At 34.8% G+C, this 20,698-nt stretch overlaps 1 protein-coding gene across 1 annotated transcript in view; it reads left to right on the top strand.

Annotated features, from left to right (window-relative positions):
• LOC149070875 (uncharacterized) overlaps window positions 1–20,698 on the top strand; it is a 39,196-nt gene that overhangs the window by 1,041 nt on the left and 17,457 nt on the right. The window contains exons 2-10 of the mRNA XM_089248784.1: window positions 1,597–1,740; window positions 6,319–6,452; window positions 8,273–8,555; window positions 10,561–10,762; window positions 10,886–10,973; window positions 11,522–11,658; window positions 13,683–13,767; window positions 19,427–19,545; window positions 20,466–20,615. Of these exons, the coding sequence (XP_089104910.1) occupies window positions 1,671–1,740; window positions 6,319–6,452; window positions 8,273–8,555; window positions 10,561–10,762; window positions 10,886–10,973; window positions 11,522–11,658; window positions 13,683–13,767; window positions 19,427–19,545; window positions 20,466–20,615 (1,268 nt within the window). The 5' untranslated portion in view covers window positions 1,597–1,670. The remainder of the gene's footprint in view (window positions 1–1,596; window positions 1,741–6,318; window positions 6,453–8,272; window positions 8,556–10,560; window positions 10,763–10,885; window positions 10,974–11,521; window positions 11,659–13,682; window positions 13,768–19,426; window positions 19,546–20,465; window positions 20,616–20,698) is intronic.

Below are 20,698 nucleotides of genomic sequence, written 5' to 3'. Positions count from 1 at the left end.
ATACCTGTCTCAGCTTGATTCGCAACTGAAGATATTTGTCTTGGTTTCATTTGAAACTGAAGTTGTCTGCCTCTACTCAATTTGTAGCTCAAGATGCCTGACTCCACTCTATTCAAAGCTGAAGATATATGGCTCAGTTCCATTCACAGTTGTAGATTCTTGCCTCAGCTTCATTTGCAGCTGAATATGTTTTCTTCTGCTCCATTCGTGACTGAAGATACCTGCCTCGGCTTCATTCGTTGCTGAATGTCTGCTTTTGCTCCATTTGAAGTTCAAAATTAACCATCCATAACTCAAGATGCCTGCCTCCACTCTACTTGCAGCTGAAAGCTGAAGTTATCTATCTCCAGTTCATTCACAGCTGAAGACGTATGCTCTTGCTCCGCATGGATCCAAAAAGGGGGGGATGGGATTATTGCCCTTCTCAAGAGCCGAATAATGTGGGAAAATTTGTCCTGTAAAATACGGAATGATTCAACCAACTTAACACGATTCGCCTTTCCAGACACATTGTCTGGGATCCACTCCTGCTGCAATCCGGGATGATTTTTTATCAATTTCTTGCTTTTTGACACTGTAAATTCACTACAGAGGTACAGAGGGTGCGTCCCCCCTCTATTAAGTCTAGTCTGGGGGCTTCGCTGAAGATACCAGCCTGGGGACCATGCCCTATTACAAGGGACTGTTCTTACTTGGAATTTATTTAATGGTTATAAAAAGTATGTGGGAAACGTGCCGTTTTCTGACTTATTTGACAAGAAAAATCCTCACTGACAACTATTCTTTCTCATTTCCTTGCAATATTGCAAACAGGACATCTCAGTTTCTATAAGCCTCCCCCGCCAATTTACCATAGAAGTAAATTCCCTTGCTGGAATAGGCAGACGAAATCCAAGTATAATGGGTCAGTGAATCCTGTGGCCAATGTGTTCAGTTCTGTCTTCATTGGCTCCAGAATTCCGCCTCGCGATGTTCTAGCTTGCCAAAAAAAGAATTGCAGAATTTCTTTATTTGTCAGCCATCTTGATTTTCACGATATTAATTACCCCTTGACAACTCATATATATCAATACACTTGCATATGTTTAGATATATTGCATTTTACATTATAAAATGCTTGGCGAGCAAAAAAATTCTAGGTCACTGATATGCAAAAACGTTGGTAAAATTGTGTTTTAGGAAGGGGGGTCCATGGAAGACCCTTGAAACTGAAATTACTCGCAATCGTTGAAAGAATCAAACAAAAGAAATTGGGAAATTCCAGCACCTCAGATTATCCCAAACCTCGAACTTTCGAGACTCTACTACACTTGTGTAACATCTAGGTAAATTTTTTACGGTGCAGTGCATGATTCTATTATGCATTATAAAATGGTTTTGTCTGTGCAAGGACAGATGCAGGTGCGATGATTGCTGTTAGTTTCAACTTGTTCAAATCCTCTGAGCTTGCACGTGTCAAATGAGATTTTCCTTGTACTTTTACCATGTATATTTAAATTATTAATTCGAAAAGTGTTGATGAATATGATATTCTTTTTTTGCAGCTTAATGGTATCCTAATCGAAAATTCTCATGTTCACTTTTTCTAATGGATAGGTGGTGATGGCTCCGTGAACCAATTTTAAATTGTTGGCTTTTATTGTTGAAAGAACGATCGTCTACTGGACACGATGGCTATAAAGATGTTTCTTATTTCCCTGACTTTGATTTCAGTGTGCCTTGGAGCTCCGATTCACAACCGTAAGTTTTCGATACTCTTATTTGATCCTGCTTATCACCTAATTACAGAACATATGAGGCATGACCTGCTAAGTGAGGTGAATCGCCCCCCTCCCTCTGAAAATGTGAACAGCCCAACATGCTGCCACATGAGCATTACATTGGTTATGTATATTGGTACTTATGTTACCTAACATCTGCGCTTGGTTTTCAAAATTTCTTGGCAGGTGTTTGTTCATGCTGTAATGTAAGAGAGTTGTTTGTGCATTGTGTAATGGCGCAATGTGTAATTCTGTAATGGAATCTCACGTAATGTTAAGAAATGTGTACGGAGATGAAGATATATCTTGCAAGACAGTATTTCAGTTTAAGAATTGCATAGTAGCGATTGATTGCAAAAATGTGGCATTATTATCTGAGGTATCGATGAAGTTGCCACGCGGACTCTATTCGCTGTTGTTTTTGTTTGTTGCTTAGGTGAATGGGGGTCTTTATAACTCTTCTTTTTTTCTGAGCATAACCATTTCAAAGAGACTCCAAGAAAAGTCTGCCCTGAGAAAGCAAGCTACGGCCCTAGGAAAGGGGTTATTTTTTCCCGTCTATAGATTATTTTTTTAACTTCAGGGACTTTGGCTTTAATTTCATTGATAACGCATAATTCTTGAAGTTTGAGCTGAACATCCCCAAGATTGAAAAAAAGATTATTTAAAGTGAAAAAAAAGCAACCCACACATTTGTGCATACAGGGTTTAAAATAATGCATAATCACCAGTGAAAGTGATAAATGTTTCGAAATTTATCAAACTTACCAAGACGATTGGTGCATTACTGATATAATGCATTTACTATAACATAAATTTAATTCTATATTTCATCAGCTTCAAAAAGCCTGATTTCAAATATAGGAAGATGTGCATATCCAAAATTTCTCTTATTCGAAATGGATTTGCTGTCACCCCTCTCTTTGTTTTGCATATGTGAGGTACTACTTTATTTCGTTATTTCCATGGAAATCCCAATTAGCCTACCCTATTCTGCTGTGTGGATTATACGTTTAAAAAATTATGTTGAAATTAAAACAAAACATTGGAAATGAAGTTCTTAGTGTGAATCTAAGCTGCATGAAGAGTTATAACTTTGAAGCAGGGTTGTCAAATTTGCTCCCCGGGTAGATACCTATTCCCCCCCTCCCCCCGGGGATTTTTTTAGCCTAAAAACCCGGGTTTTTTGGGGGAAATGGGTTTTTTTGGGAGAAATTGTTTGTTTTCGAAGAAAATGTGTTGCTTTCAGGTAAAATTTTAATTAAAATATGTTACAGGAAACCGCAAGCGGGAAATGTAATCATGGACCTTAATTTAACAAATATACCTGATATGTAATATGCAATAAGCATTCTCCCCCCCCCCCCCATCTACAAATTTGAAGTTCAACAGTCTCTTGCGATATGTATATACGGGTATATCCACTATTGTTTTTTTTAGATTTGAACAGCATTCAATGGCCCAACCCCATTTGAAAAGTCATAAAAAATGGGGACATAACAATCGTTTTACATTCTTATCTTCTGACTCGACAGACATAGCTGTGTCCAGCTTCCTATAGTATTGGTTTTAAATCGATGATTATCAACCTCCTCTACTTTTGAAGGAAAGAAAACTTTTACTGTCGACTTCACCACTTGTACAGAGCGAACTGTTCTGAAAAGGAAGTTCTATGGTCATGCAAAGCTCGGCTAATTGTAATTTCCAACTGTTCTACATCTCCTTTTAATGGCAACAAAAAGACCACCTAATCTGCTCCTGGAAAATCTTGCATTTCTTTCTTTCAGATGTTATTTTTCTATTTCTTAAAACATGGTGATAAAAGTCAGTCTAGTTCCCGAACTTCTTTTTTTGGTTCGCGGTGCCCTTTGTGTATTCAAATGTCTTCCACTGTGCCTCAAATCCAGGGTTTAAGCTATGGTCACATTTTTTGCAAAATGCGAAAGAAAATCTTAGAATGCAAAAGATATAGTAGCCACTTTTGCAAAACTGTGTACAGGAGATACGAAACGAGTACACATCCAACCATCAATCATTAGCATTGTATCATTTTGCTAAAGCTTTTTCCCTCATTTTCACTTTTTTGCTAAAGGAATTTTTCATCTAGCTTAAACCCTGCTCAAATTGTAATACATAAGCCTACCTTACAGTTGCAGGTAGCTAGATTAAGTTCACACAATGATTCGTATTCCCAAATAATATATAACATAGTGGAAAAATTGCATGTATTAATAAACTGGCACACTATTTAATTAATAAATCTATTTGGTGAGACGTATTATCACTCTTCTACCTTGTGCCTTACCAAGGTGTGCAAAAGAATGCTGTGAAACATATTTAGAGACAATGATCCTAATGGAATAAAGCAATATATATTTTGCGTCTCAAACTTTTGCGTCTTAGTTTCAAAAACAGAATTTGGGGAGGGGGAATCATGATTTTGGAATCTGGTTCACAAACCTGTTTAAAAGAAACAAAATTCCTCATTAGTTTCTTGAAAGAGAAAAGATGTCTTTTTAGAGTCCCGTTGTGGCCACAAACAAGGTTGGCAGGTTTTTGACACATGGCAGTTTTTGACTGTCACATCAAAAACTGTCAAAAACCTCAAATATTGCTTTTCGATATAAAAATTCCCATTGGAAATGCACACGTTAATTGCATGTAATGTTTAAAGTGACTATGTTATACAAAGAATAAATAGTTAATATGATTCTAAAATAATTTTCTACTCTCGACAGAATTATTTTGGACAATATATATGGTTCTTTTTTTCTTATAAAATTTGAATAAAGCATAACATGAACATTGAAGGGAAAACTGTGGAACGATTTGACATTCTTTGATTTAAGATGATTCTTGACCTTCCAAAATTTCTTCAACTGCTTATATATGTTTGCATTGATATAAACCGTCTGCTGTCCTCTTTTTACAACAGATAAGTGTTTAGAAAAGTTTATTACATCATGTATGTAATGTTGATTTCTGTTATTATTAAATTATCTAGATAACCACTGATATGATAACTCTTATTGCGATGCTAAAATGATACTCTTATTGCGCATAACATTGAAATATATCTAGCGATCAAAATACTAAATTGTAGGACTAAAATGTCATTAATTTGGCAATGCTAGCTTGTATATGTCAAACTTAGTTATTCTTACTTTTGCACTATGATATGGTACATTTACTAGCATTTATAATGCAATGATTTTCCTATTGAAGCCGTATTCAAACGTGCAAAACAAATGCTTTGGTTATCAAGTCTTATCAGCTCTGCTTTGGTTGAAAATACTCTTTAAAGCTCTGTGAATTTATACACCCTGATCTAAGAAATTTTTAGGTGAAAATAAATGAGTTTAATTAGTGCATTAACAGATGCTGCATGAGAATTTTTATATGGAATAAAATTTTGGGCAGATCAGAAAATTATAAAATATCAAAATAGATTCTCAGTATTTATAATTCTGATTGTAAAACTCTTTAATCTAAATAAAAGTAAGTGTTTTGTTATTTAACATATCTATTAAGTTAACAAAAACTATTTGACATCATTGACAGTAAGATTTTGATAGTTTTAATACAGAGTTAGTTTCTGAAGTCAAAAACCTATCCCTGATGCCCTATCATACATTTTTTGAATAAGCAGCTCCATTACACTTGGCAAATTGAACACGGCTAATAAGTAGCTTAGATAAATAAACCATAAAATTATATTTTATATGTTCTAGTCTTTTATGTTGAAGAATTCAAAATTTCAAATTTTAATTAATATTTTGTTTTAATTATTGTAATAAATTAATGTTTAAAAATAAAACATTGTAATATGCAAAAAAGCAAGTTTTTTACCATGTTGTATACATATTGTGTTCAAAACATTATCAAAAGGCATTGATTTAGGTTTTTGACAGTTTTCAATGGTTTAAACCAGTTTTTGATGCTTGTCAAGTCAAAAACCCAACCGTGGCCACAAAGGCCTCCTAGATAGAGATACTGTCATGGATACAATTTGTATCCATTCTTCAATAATAAAATAAGTTAACTTAGTAGTAGCACGTTGCTTCACACGGGTTTTCACATGCTGAACATTGAACTCGCAGTTGAACTCACTTAAAATTCAGTTTATTTTCTCAATGGCAGATGGTTTAGAAAATGAAACAAACTTAAAAAAAATCCATATTTCTGCGTTAAAATGTACAGAGTACTGAGCTTAACAAGTTTCTGAAACTGTCAGTTGCCACTTTGCCAGAGTATTATAAATTCAATCTAAATCAATCCTGAACAAAAACAATTTTCAAACATATGATTTTGAAAAGGGGAATGTGAGGAAAATGTTTAGAAATACAAGGAAACTGATTTTACGGGAAAGTTAAATTTTATCCTGTTTAACCACTGTTTATATGAAGTAGGGGCATACACACACAATAAGCTCATAATTTGATGGGTTTTTTCCCTCACCGCTTTTTTGCCGAGAAATACAATAAACTACTATTTCAAAAAAATTATTGAAATTATAGTAATTTTTAACAATTTATCTTTGTTTACTAACATTATTCAGATGACACTTCCCTGTCAGCGGGCACATCTCTTGTGATGTCTAGTCACTTCACTGTTTTGCTCTCTGTTGGATTCTTGATGCTTTGTGGGCTGGCTATATTTGGTTGCACTTGCTGGCGGAATAAAACTGTTCAGGTGAGTGATTTTGTTGGTGAGTTCTTATGACCAATACCCATAATTTCTTGTAAATTTATAGCTCAGCAACACGTACAAAAACAGTTTTTCCCACTGACACCTATCTTGAATCCAAACCTTTTTTATTCTTCACTGATTTCATATTTGAGATCTCCTTCCCAGTTTTCTAAAAATGCAGTTGTAGTTCTAATTCTCGTATTGGAACAGAATATAAATTGTACATGTTAAATAAGGGTTTTAAAAACGCCTCCAGAAGATTTTTCTAGTGCTTAAGTCCTCCATATGCTTTCCAACTTCACTAGCATTCAGCTGCTTGATGCAACGTTATGCAAACATTTATGGCTTGCTATACACATTGTGCAATGATGATTGTGTAGGCTATCAAAGAAGATGCAAATGTATGAAACATCTCAAAGTCATTGATGAATTTCACTGATGCCATTAGTGTCATTGCTAGAGCTGTAGAAGCTGTAAAGACAGGAACGATCATCTCTAGCTGGAAGAACTTTTGGCCAGAATGTGTTTCCTAATGCTCATCCATTTCTATGGAATCACTCGAAAAGGTTATGAAAGATATAGTCATGTTAGCCAAGGAGGTGGATGGAGAAGGGTTAAATGATGTGGATGTAGAAGGAATTATGGGAAATTAATTAACATAAATTCAGAAATCGACAGGAAAGGTATGAATCAAGCTAACTGTTCCTGAAACCGAAGTGATACTGATTAAGAAGTGGAAGACAAGTTAATTATATGCAACATAGCTCAAGGGTTTTGTAAGTTTAGATCAGCATTGGATTGCTTCCATGACATACTCATCTATGGCACGTTTTTCACATGTAGAAAAATTGGAAGACAAAGCTTTGTTGTCATACTTTTTTTTTTTCAAACCGAGCACGGCACATGCTTTATTGATTTTAGCCATTGCCCCATTGTCGAGGGAGTGGGATTGTGTTGGAAGTTGGCATACTGTAATAAATTAACTGAAATGAAGAAGAAATGGCTAACAAACATATATGATATTCTTTTCAATAATATCACTGAGAATCACCAGGCGCCCCCTTCTACTTCTGTTGCAAAAAAGCAGATGTAAACAAAATGTCTAAAAAAAACAAGTTTATGGTTTGCGTTATGGTTTTTTTTTTTGTATTTGCGGTACCCCCCCCCCCCCACCCGAGCTTAACCCTGCACCCCTGCACATACTAAGGGACGACTGTACAGTGAAGTGTGATATAATGAAAATTTTGCTGTAGCAAGTTGTCAAAGTTGAAGATAATAAAAATATTCAGTTATAGTGAGTTGAGAATTAGAAACCCTTGATTACAGCATCAACAATATTCTCATAAATTCTCATTTTTTCCCCTCTGTCTTCAGCAATCAAACCCCACAAGGATGGATTAATACCGCTTATCATTGCACGTGAACATTGCAAACATTACTCTGAGGCACTTTTAACGCAAAGAATGGATGCAGAAATGTCACATTTTTTCTCCTCTTCCTACTTCTAGACTTTCCCACTTGAGATGTGTGGCCATTTTATTTAACTTCTATTTCTCCTGGTGGCTAAGAGATCACAGTCAATGCCAGGGCTTATTTGACTGGAACTTACAATTTAAAGTCATTTCCGAATGGCTGAAAAGGTTTTAGAATTAATGGAAAAATTTTAACGAGTCCATAAAGTCATGGAATTGGGCAGCGGAATAATAATTGTTTTTAAGAGAATTGGCCGCAGTGAGCCCAAAAATCATTGCCAACTTCTATAGCATCTGCAGATGATTTTATTATTAATTTTTCTTTTCATCCTTTTTTCTTATTTTTACTAGATGACTGGTGTTGAAAACTGTGCTGGACAGCTGCAAGAGGCAAATGTTTCTACACTTCAAAACCATTCAGAATTTGCGATATTCCCTCCTTGTTCATCTGTGATAAATTTACAACCAGTCAACCGCTCATCTCCATATGACGGAAACGAGAAAGTGATATTCGAACCGCTTCCCGATATTTTACCAAAGCGAGATGTAAATGGTCAGAACCTCGCACAGTCTTCAAAGCCAGCTCATTTCAGTGCCCTGCTCAAGAAGAAGAGTTCTCTTCATGATTGGTTTGGTATGGTTTTATCTAGCTTGTCCAGTGAAAAACAAAAAAGGTTTAAAAGCTAGGGAAAAAATTCACTGCAGTATATGCAGAGTTGCTAACTGCTACGGATTGTCAGTAGTTTCTACGAATGGCTGCTTTAAACTACGGAGCTATGGGAGACGCTCTCTTAATACTACGAAAATCGGTTTAAAAAATATCTGGTCTGAGTTTCTTGTAAAAAGTGTTTTATTTTTAAATTGCATCAACCTTTACCAATAATAGTGAATTCGTATAAGCATGTGAGAGAGTTAGAGAGAAGACTAACTCGGAGCTGATCCCTTTTAGTCTTGGTGCAGAAGGTAATCTGTAAAGCCACGTCTAAACCTGCCGCTCTACTTGATGCCCAAATGTGCAAAAACCTTGTTTTCTGTCGAAACCGCCCCTACAATGTGGTGTAAAAACTGGTTTTTGAGTGGTTTAGTACAGTGGGTCGGCCCCAAAGCAGAATGTTTAGCACTGTTCTGCAACGAGCCCTCAGCTGACTGGAAATGTTCTGCGGTAAAAATCCCCCATACATGTAATAATGTTTTTTTTTTTCACTTTTTCTTAAAATTCTTCCAAATTGTTCTGCACTAGCGCTATTTTGGCACATTCTGCTTTGGGGCGGGTAGGGACCCATCTTCATTTGTATAGTGCATGGTCGACCTCGCAAAAATTGTGTCAGAAAGAATGTTTCGTTGTAGGTGCCCTAAGAGCTCTGATATGAAGAAAACTAGGGTTGCTTATATACGGCCCACAAGAAGTAAGGTTGGGATTGCATTGAATATATTCATGAATTACTAATGCCAACCTCGAAAAGTTGTTTCGGGAGGGGGGGGGGGCTCACGTGGCCTGAGCCTCCTAGGTTCCAGTGAGATGCTGTATTTAATGAACTTTCAATTAAAATAAAAAAATAAAAAAGAGTTTTTGAGTGCTTATTTTTTTCATTGTACTACGATTATGCTGTCCTAGAGGGCTAACCCCCATTGACAAAGCTGAACATTCATTACTACTGACAAGTTTTAACCCCTGTATGATCTAGATCTGGGTGCACTACCTCTGGAGGAATTTCATCCTGCCTACAAAAGGTGTTCATAAAAAAAGAGAGATTAAATTCATGTGACATAATAAGTACACCATTGTGTAGACGTGTCTCTTACCTAGTAGGTTGTCTGCCTCTGATCTTGATTGTAGTGGCATCTTAATGCTTGGGCTCACCTGGGTATGGCCCTGAGGAGCCTCGAGAGAAGAGGGGCTCCACAAAAATAAGAACTGGTTGAAATTTTCTAGAATTTACTGGGTAGGGCCTCAGAAAAATCACTTGGAGTCCATGATGCTTTTAAGACTGCCCTGCTTGATTGATGTCGTGTTAGCTTCCTTTGTTTAAGGCTGCTTTCATGCGATTTTCAAAATGAGAATTATATTGTTTCCCAAATACAACTTTTATTTTATAGAAACGAAAATTTTAGTTTCCCGATGTGAATATGTTAAGAACCCCTGATTGGGAGTCTGCCATCAAAACTAATACCGTAAAACGGGGTGAATAGGAACAAAACTTTGTAAAAGCATAAACATACGTTCCCCCGTTATATTCACAAAAGGATTTTCCGTTCCCAACTTATTTTTCAGTTGACTGACATGATAATGGGAAATTCTTTTGTGAATATAATAGGGGAATATATGCTTGTGCTTTTACAAAGTTTCACTCCTATTCCTCCACACTGTTCCTGTTCACCTCGTTTTATGGTATAGAAAATGGTATCACACCTGATCTAAATGATTCAATTGCTTTTCATCTCAACGATCTATATTTCTCCCTCCCCAGGTCTTTTAATACCATGTCCAATACCCTTTACAAAAAAATAATCACTCACTAAGCAATTATGTGATAGTTTTATTTCAATTCTCAATCAATTTTTCTCCTGATTAATCTTGAAATTTATAACTTTATTATTCAAAAATATTCATTTTTTTTTACTGATGTATCGATTTCTAGATGATCCCAATAGCAATTTTCCGAGGAACCAGCTACAGTATCTGGAAGAAATCGGTAGCGGTTGGTTTGGCCGAGTTGTTCAGGGAGAAGCCCAGATGAGCTTGCCAGGCAATGATAAAACTCCTGTCGTTGTTAAGATATTGAGGGAAGAGGCCTCTCCTTCGGAACATCTGTACTTTTTGCATGAAGTCAAACCTTACAGGTTAGCACAGAATTTTTTTTTTAATTATATGATTGTCATGTCTCCTTCCCAAATATAATTTTTTTAAGGTTGAGTGGTCTCCGAATCATTTTGCTGCTTTTTTTTCTTCCCCGACTCATTCAGAGATTTGCATCACCCAAACATAGTGCGCTTATTAGGCAGGTGCTTGGAGACGGATCCTTTCTTGCTCATCATGGAACATACCAATGTGGTGAGTGTTTTTCTCTCTGATATTTCATGGATTTTAAGTGCATTAAACAAGCATAGTTGATGAAACCACCATATTATATTGCACCTACACTGGAACTTTGGTTAATTCATTCCATGAACATGTTTGTTATCGAAGTTGCTTGTATATCAAATCAGATTTCTCCATAGCTTGAGAAATAAAATTTTTGCTTGTAATGCAAATCATCACTTGTTAACCAAGTCAAAACATTTTCACAATTTTTGCACATTAACCGAAGTTCTATTGTATTTTAAAAAGTCCAAGATCCCTCTCCCCTCCAAAAATTCTGCCATTTCGCTTATGTTATGCGTACACACACTGTGACTTTTTCACATGGGCCAACAGGGCCACAAATTTACAGGGACCCTCCTTTTCCCAAAATTGGCTCCAATACTTTAAAAGCAATTGGAATTCTCATATTTCAAAGGCAGTTGTAATTCGGATATAAAAAATATCATTGTGGAAAGATTTTTTGTTGTTGTATCACATATTGTTGTTGTGAGGTTTCAATGCATTTTTTCCCCCTCCAGAGTCTGAAAGAACATCTCTTGAAAAACCAAGAAGAGATGTTAAAACAAAGTGCAACAGGGAATCGCCAGTTATTAAAAATTGCCTGTGATGTATCATCTGGTATACTGTACATGCATGAACATAACTTTGTTCACACGTAAGTTATTCGGCTGTCTTTCTGAGTTTTCTTAATTCAAGCGTGGCTTATATTATGGTCTATAGTAAAATCAGGGTTGGCTGGCTTTTGATGGTTTAAACAGTGTCACTTCAAAAACCTGAAATACTGCTTTTCAGTATAAAAATAACCATTGAAAATACATACATTGATTACATGCAATGTTTAAAGTGACTATGTTACACAAAGAACCAAAGTAGAATATGCTGTAATCTGTGACATACTTTGCATATCAATCAGTTCTACTGTAGAACAATCTGGAAGAATTTTAAGAAATGTAGGAAACACTGTTATGAGAATTCTTACTGCAGAACATTTCCAGTCAGCTGAGTGCTTGTTGCAGAACAATGAAAAACCTTCTGCTTTGAATATGCAGACAATAAATACTTAATATGGTTGTAAAATAATTTTCTACTCTCTGCAGCTATGTTTCTCAAAGTCTCCTAGGGGTGTCACCAACTTTTTTTAGGGGTGTCATGGTGAGCTGGAGATATTGATTGTGCATCTATTTATGCTTTGAAGGGGTTCTTTTATAAGAGAAAATATCTCAAACTATTCTGGGAAGCCGCAGATGAACCATGAATTGGGCAATGGAGCTGTGGCGGCCAAAAGTTTGAGAAGAACTACAGAATTATTTTGGACAACATATGTTTTTTTTTTCTTGTAAAATATACAATTTGAATAGAGTATAGCATAAAAGCAAAAGAAAAACTATGAAACTATTTGATATTCTTCAATTCAAGGTGATTCTTTAACCTTCTAAAATTTCTTTAACTACTCATACATGCAACATTTACTACTAGCATTTATAATGCAATGGTTTTCTAATTGAAGCTGTATCTAAACATGCAAAACAATGCTTTCAGTATCAAGTCCTGCCAGCTATGCTTCGATTAAAAATACTCTTTAAAACTCACACAGGATTTATACAACCTAAGCTAAGAAATTTTTGAGTGAGAATAAATAAGTTAAATTAGTATGTTAACAGATGCTGCATGAGAATTTTTACTATAAAATAAAATTTTGGGACAATCAGAAAATTTTAAGTACCAAAACAGATATTTTATACTCAGTACTTATAATTCAAAACATAAAACACTGATGAAAATTGCATCATCAGTAGAATTGATAAAACTAGATCAAAAGACTTTTGATCCAGTTTTATCAATTCTTTGGATGATGCCGACCACTAGTGTTGGGGAAACATTGAGAACTAACTCAAACGGGTGATGGTCTTCGAACCCGAACAAATCATTTTCATCGAATGTCGGCTGCAAAAACCTTATCAACTATAAAACACTTTTAATCTATAAAAAAAATTTTTCCGTCACTTAACATATCTATCAAGTTAGAAAAACTATTTGACAACATTAAAAATACGTTTTTGACTATTTTAATACCAAGTTTGTTTCTGAGGTCAAAAACCTTACCCTATCACACATAGTTTAAATAAACAGCTCTATTTTGTTTAGCCAATTGAACACAGGTAGTCAGTAGTTTAGATAAAATGAACCATTAAATTATACATTATCTGTTCTAGACTTTTTGTGTGCTAAAAAATTCAGAATTGCAATCAATATTTTTTTTTAATTATTGCAATAAATTAGTGTTTAAAAGTAAAACATTGTTTAATATGCAAAAAAGTAAGTTTCTCATCAAAGGAGTAGATAATGTTTTGAATGCAATATCCTATTGCGCTCAAAACATTTTCCAAAAGCATTCATTTATATTTTTTTGATGGTTTAAACCAGTTTTTGATGTTTGTCATGTCAAAAACCAGTTTTTAATATTAAAAACCCAACCCTGAGTAAAATGCTGATGATATTTAGCTTGAAGTAACTTTTTTCCCCCGCCTTTGCAGAAATTGTATGAAACTAAACCCAATTAACCAACACTATGGGGTCGCCAAGATCAAATTCTGGCCATTCATCTCCCCCCCACTGTATGTTTTGGCTTTCATTAATCTTTGAGACTTGTAAGATTAATTATTTCTATTTTTATCATAGGGATCTTGCTGCACATAATTGTTTTGTTTCTCAGGATGATGTAATCAAAATTGGCGATTATGGGACATCCTATGATGTATTCAAAGTAAGCATTACTTTTCTTCAAAGAACTGTTAAATCGTCCAACATTGAATGTACTTAATCCAGTGCCTTTCCGTCATTGTGTTTTCAGGAAAATGTATTTAATCTGTTTGGTATTTTAAAAACGTACGAGAGAATAGTTTTTGATGCTATTTTTCTTGCTTCTCACACTCTACTACTTCCATATTGTCTTCAGATAACTAACATTGCTAATTTTTTAATGATGTCAGATATTTCTGTGGTATGATCTTTTTATTCTCACATTGTCAAATATAGGAACATTCTAAACTGACATCAGAGCTGCCAAAACTTAGCATACTTAAAGCCAAAATTTCATTCAAAAGTAGCCAAAAAAAGGATCAAGTATTAGAACTTGTGCTGCCATTTAGTGAGCATAATTTGAACCAAAATTGCAGTTATTGGTGTCCATACAGGGGTTTTAGTCCAATAGAACCAATGATAGAAAATGGTGTCCATGACTAACTGAGGGTGACTGTTAAGCAGGGGTTCAAAATATGCAATTTAAATAGGTTTTTTTGCCGGGAAATTTTTGTTTTGGCATAAAACAGTAGTGATCACATCTGATGGGTGACTGGTTAGAGGGTTTCTTTTTACTGTTTTTTCCTTATATCTTTAATTATACTATGAATGGGACTGGTTCTCTAATGAGTAGGGTTCTCTCCCTCCCATGAAGTTTCTGCAATAAGTTTATTTTTAATGAAACAGTTGAAATTGTTTTGGCCAATGAGCAGCATTTTTTTAATTTTGTCTTGCAATGGAAATTTTTGTCGCCAAGCTGAAGAACTCTGAATACCTCTTGTAAATGCGACATTTCCAATTCATTAGGGTCATTTTCTTTCATTAAAATTCTGGCAGCATTGTTAATGAGTTTAGAAATAAATAAATAAAAAATGGTTGTTTTCTTGAAAGCTTGGTGAGCTCAACAACAGAGAGCTCTTGACTTTTACCATTCATGTTATGGTTCTTCAGCCCTTTATCTACCACATTATGAAGAAGTGAAATAATTTTCATGTAAATTTTTTGTAGGTCATTTTAGTTCTATTATTGAAGTTTAATTTTTTTAATTAGTACATCTATATATATAAAATTGAATTTCTGTCTGTGTGTGTATGTTCTCTATACAACTCTACAATTTTAGATCAATCGTCGCCAAATTTTGCATATATACCAAATGGGACCCGACTTAAACAATAGGCTACTTTAAAATTTCAGCAGAGCAGGGCAAATGCCCCAAATAGGCAAAAAACTGTCGGGCAACAATGGTTTTTGGGCTTCAACAATCACTTTCGGGACGTTTACTTTGGTTACAGTGGTTCCCTAGCAATGCGTTTCAGACGTGTATATGCCTTTACAATGGTTTGTCACTTTAACGCTGCCAGTATATTTATAATAGTTTATGCCTTTATAATGATTTGCCACTTTTTTCAATCCTCCCAGAAATAAGAGCTTTTTGAATAGACGCCACCATCAGCATCACTTTGAGGGTAAGGCAAAGGATGATCCCCATAGAAATCAGTGTTAAAATTGCAGATTTTACTGTAGAAATGCGGAAATTTAGTGGGATTTGCTGCCACATCAATAATTTTAAAAATTGTATTCTCGATTTTTGAAATATTGACTTCGCTTAGAGATACGAAGCGCAGAAAATTAAATATGAATTACAGGGCTCCCACTCGTCCTACTTTTCCTACTTTTTGGCAAAATGTCCTACTTTTGTCCTACTTTCTCGGTTTTGACCTACTTTTCCTACTTTTTTTTACCACAAATCCTATCGACAAAATTTGTGTAATTGATTTTAATTGAGCAGAAAATCATTGATATATTGCCAAATATTACAAATGTTGAAGAATGCAATTAATGATTCTGCCAAAGCAGAAATTTTATCATTTTTAAGGTTATTTGGGGGGGGGGGGGGTGTATGTGGACCAGTTGGTTGATTAATTTTTCATTTGCTTAGTTTGAGGGTTCAACAAGTATAATAGTCATTAAAAACTTCTGTCTGGATGGGAAAAATAATTTTGTATATATTACTTCGTTGTCTTGGACAGTAACTAACATTCAAAATTACGGTGCAAATAGGTGAAACAACAGTTTGCATTTCAAAGCAGTTGGATACATAGGCCTATTCTAGGTTTGGTGATTCTGGTGCTACCCAATAGCATTCAGTTGTCTTCTGTATTTTTAAGGCATGAAGAGGCATAAACAATATTTACAATGCTCAGCAAAGAGCTAGAAATGGAAGTGCTTCATTTGTCAAAAATGATTACACTGGCATTGAACAGTAAAATGTGAACAAATCCCTTTAAAAAATGATGGACAACGCAGTAAAACAGGTTCACCTTGCCTTATTTACATCGGATCTTGCAATCTACACATTTTGCACTGGGCTTTTGAAAGTGGTCTCCAAGGAGCGTCATTCTTAAAAAATGTACGTCTTCAAAATTTGCTGTGCCTTGTTGAAGAGAGTTGACAAACTCTGCACTTTGCAAGACTCCAAAACAAAAGAGTGTAATATATATGAGGAGAGACAGCAAAGAATTATCTGTGGTTGCTAGTACACTGTTTTGGCCAAAAATTGGTTTTGTAACCAAGTCATTTATCATTTTGCTTTGGCTTGGGTCAATCTTATAGGAAACTGAAATAGTGCTATGAAAAAAAAAGTTAATTCAAAATTTAAATTTTTTTAGGGGTTTTTTCCCATCATACTATGATTATGTTGTCTAAGAGGGTTACCCTCTCCCACCCTACTTTTTATTCCTGTATTTTCTTACTTTTTCTCATTTTTTGAGTGGGAGCCCTGGAATTAATTAGCCAAACCTAATTTTGAGTTGGATATCCTTGCAATAACATTGATTTCAACATTTTATTTATATCTTCTCAAGCATGAAAATTAATGTCTTCGTATTGTCTTTTAACATTCAATTGCATAAATTCATATAGTTTAGGTTGTTTTAAAATTAATTATGGGCCTGTAAAAAGTACATCGAAAAAATTCCACAGCTTTAATTAAGCATTTTTTGAAGCAGAAACAGGCAGAGAACCTGAAGTTCGAAGGGGAAAATCGGAATACCTAGCACCCTTTAAAAAAAAAAAAATATATTTATTTATTTTTAAGTTTTCTTTTTAAATCTAGATTTGTTTCTTTCATGAGTCGCCATATTGGTGAACTTAAACACGGTTTGCATGTCCTTCAAAGAAAGAGGGAGATATCACGTGATCCAAAAAAGCGTCATTGAAGAAAACCCTGGCAAAACCGGGTATTATAGCTAGTAAAGAATAAATTAACTTGGTACTTAAAAAAGTGCTGTCAGCGCTCTACGCGTACAGACATTCCAACTTCAGACCAGGGCTTCCAGATTATGTATTTATATTTCCTTTCTTCAATTATTGCAGTCAACATGAAAGCGTTTGCAGTTTTGAACCGCCCACCCCCTTTTTTCTTCATAAAGTGACCCCTAGTCCCCATTAACATGAAAAAGCTTTTGCGACGTCACATCACCTTAACTTTAGGTGTGGTATCCTGTATGAATGGTGGTCAAAGCCATACAAATCTATGAACATAAACAAACATGGCAGCTGTTCACATTGAAAGTTTTTTTTTAAATTTATAGATGCTTGATCATAGAACAACTGGTAGATAATTCAATAGGTATTATATATAGCATTATATATATTTTATATGGTCCCCCGTCCTCTAACTTCCAGTTACAAAGGTATCTATCTTGAGGCTAAACAAAAAAAATCCAAGTTTCTAAGTGTGATATTCATTGAGATATTCAAATTCAAAAATCTGAGAAAAGTTGGAAAAAGACCGCATATGAGGGAAAGGAGCATTGCCCATTAGTTTTTACTGTTCTTTCATAACTTTTCTCTAATTTTTGAATTCAAATATCTTAGTGAATATTGCACTTAGAAACATGGAATTTTTTCTGTTGGCCTCAGGAGAGATGGGGTGGCAACTTTCTAATTAGAGTTAGAGGACAGAGGGGGGGGGGGACCGTATAAAAATTCAAATTTTTTTATTTTGTTATACGTTTTAGTTTCACTCAAAACTGCTACAGGGTAAATTTGAATGCCATTTTAGAATTTTTTAAATTGAAAATTGTGTGACGGATGGTTGCTGAGATGAAGGCACTTACAGGACACCCTGTATAGTATCAAACAAAAATGTCTCCACAGTATCTAATCTTCCTTTAAATTTTCCTTCATCCTATTGTGAAGTTCATCTCAGTCTTGTCAGTTTTTTTTTTCATTTTTTTATAGTGCTTTATAGTTTTATGAAACTTAAGTAAGATAAGTTAACTAAGATAAGTTTTTTTTTTTCACAGTACCAAGAATGAATTGAACAATTTTCTATAGAAACTTGTGGGAAATCACGTTTTAGCTAACTGATGTGATTTCCAAAAACGTTATCTTTGTTTACTTGAGGTATTACTCAGGACTGGACAAATCTATAGTTCAATATGCCTGGGGCATGTATTCTTTTTTAAACCACACATACCTGACGTGGACACACAAAGAAACCAAAAAAATCAAAACACTTTCGTATTTTGATTCTCTGTATGCAAATGTCATCTCTTCATTGTGGAATTTGAAATAAAGGCCTCAAAAGACTAATTTTTATATTACTGACACTACCACTAGGCCGGGGTCAGGCATTTTTGCGATTAATTGCAATAACTGTATGGGCGTGTGTTAAGGCAAATATGGGTTTTCATGGCATATAACACGTATACAGCGTGTCCAGAAAGTTAACAGAGGGAGGGAGGGTATTAAAATAAATGACGTAAAACGGGCAAGTTGTTTGGACAATTTTTCTAATTGAAGTGTTTCCATAACTGGTTGAGAAGAAAGAGGCTTGGGAAAGGACTTCCCGAACATGCTGCGTAATATGATTTATGGACAGTAGCCCTATAAATAATTGTTATTTAGGAGCTGTGCTAGTTGTTATTATTTAATTTCCAGCTAGGACTTTATTAAGGTAGTTGTGATAAATTATATGTATGCAATGCACTTTAATATATTCTATTTTTATGGTTCTTAATACATTATTTTGATGCCTGGGAACTCTGTACTGGTTTTCATTTTATCAACAGTTGCAGTAGTGATAAGGTGGATTCAGATGATGATTCATATTAAAATTTTTTTTTATGTATTATGTATGTATTTTCAAGAGGATTAGAGTGGATCCCACTTATAACATTTTTCTGCGTAGTAAAACTTATTTTTGTGGCCCCCAACTCTTACTAATATTCATTAAGATTTTCTTGTTTATGCCTTTTCTCGCTTACCATTTTTTCATGATGGGTTTTTTTCTTAAATCCATTATAAGCCGGGTGCACTGTATGTGAATAACTATTACATAACTCTATTCTGTGCGTTCTTTTTAACAATGAGAAATAATTTTTACAATGAAATAAGTATATCCTGTGTAATAATATTTCGTCATATTTTTTGGGCATGTATTATTTAAATTCACATGCCCGACCAGGCATATAAATTTTTAGAGATTTGTCCAGCCCTGGTTTGACTGAAGGTTGTTTCAAGTTTTTTTTTCATTCCAGTCCTGAAGTAATTAAACTTTTGATATAACTAATGTAACACATCATTCATCTAAAAATATGAATTTGTTTACTAACTAGGAAGATTACTATTGTCTAGAAGACATTGCATTGCCTATTCGATGGTATTCGCCCGAATCCTTGCGTTGTTCAGAAACCACAATTGAGACCCAGGAAGTCACCAAAGAAGCTAATGTATGGTAAGTTTGACGAAGCATAAAATATAAGAAATGTAAGCTATAAATATCAAATTGTAATTTTGGAATGAGAACTTTCTAGGCTATTAGACCAGCCTTATATTTCTCTTGCCCAGTTGTTAACTTATGGTCTGTTATTTCTTTCTGACGTTTCGCCCACAGCTGTGGCGGGCATCTTAACCATGGCCTAACAGTCCAGTACATTCTCATTCTCAATTAGACACTGGCCGTGAAAGCCTATGCTAACGTATCAAATCATACAGGATGATTCTAAATTTATGGAGCAAATTTTGGTAAGGTGATACAAGACTTCTGAACAAGTATTTTGGGTGATAGAATGTGGGGTCGAATAGCAAAGGCGGGAGAGGGTGTTTTTAGAAAGCACTTCACCAAAAGGAAATATATTTTTCTGGCGGTTTTGTTGCAGTAAGTGCAATCAATCATTCGAGGGTGCGGGGTATTGTAATGTGGTAGACCTTATGGTGCAACATGGGTAACGCGAATTCTACCACAAGTCATTTTACCGCTTGATTATTGTTTGGTGCACCAATACAATGTTTGATAGCACATATCGCAGCAAATCCATTTGAAAAATGTGATATTATTATTAATGCTTGTTTAGGTATCTTATATCACCTCCTAAAAGTTTGTCCCATTAATTTAGAATCACCCTGTCATTATGCAGTAGGTTATTATATCGATGATATTTTTGCTTCCCCCCAGATAGAAACAATTATTTCTCGCTTTATAAATTTTCACATTTTTAAAAAAAAATTCTTTAGCAAAGTCTAGATTTTATGAATTTTAATGTTTTTTTTATATGTCTTAGTTGAAATCATTAACGTGCATGATTATTCAAGTTTGTCTGTATAAAGCTGGGGAAGAAGAAAAAACCCATTGATTATATACCTGATTTATCGCAGGTCATTAGGAATATTGTTGTGGGAGGTGCTTGAACTCGGTAAACTGCCGTATCCAGATCTTTCGAATGAAGAAGTCCTACAGAAAGTTATAGTTGAGAAAGAATTGTTTCCTAAAGAACCAGAAAATACATATCCATACAAGAAGCAAATGTGAGTCTTTAACCAAAGTGCCATTAATGTGACCTCGTTTTTGCCACATTATCGATAACCGAGAATACAAATAACTTGTTTCA

This window comes from Pholcus phalangioides, unplaced genomic scaffold (assembly GCF_987345545.1).
Source record: "Pholcus phalangioides strain wild (caught in Gottingen) unplaced genomic scaffold, Ppha-v1.0 ptg000020l_1, whole genome shotgun sequence".
In the NCBI taxonomy this organism is placed as follows: domain Eukaryota; kingdom Metazoa; phylum Arthropoda; class Arachnida; order Araneae; family Pholcidae; genus Pholcus; species Pholcus phalangioides.
Note: the sequence above shows the minus strand (reverse complement) of the source record. Positions and strands in the feature narration are given on the sequence as shown.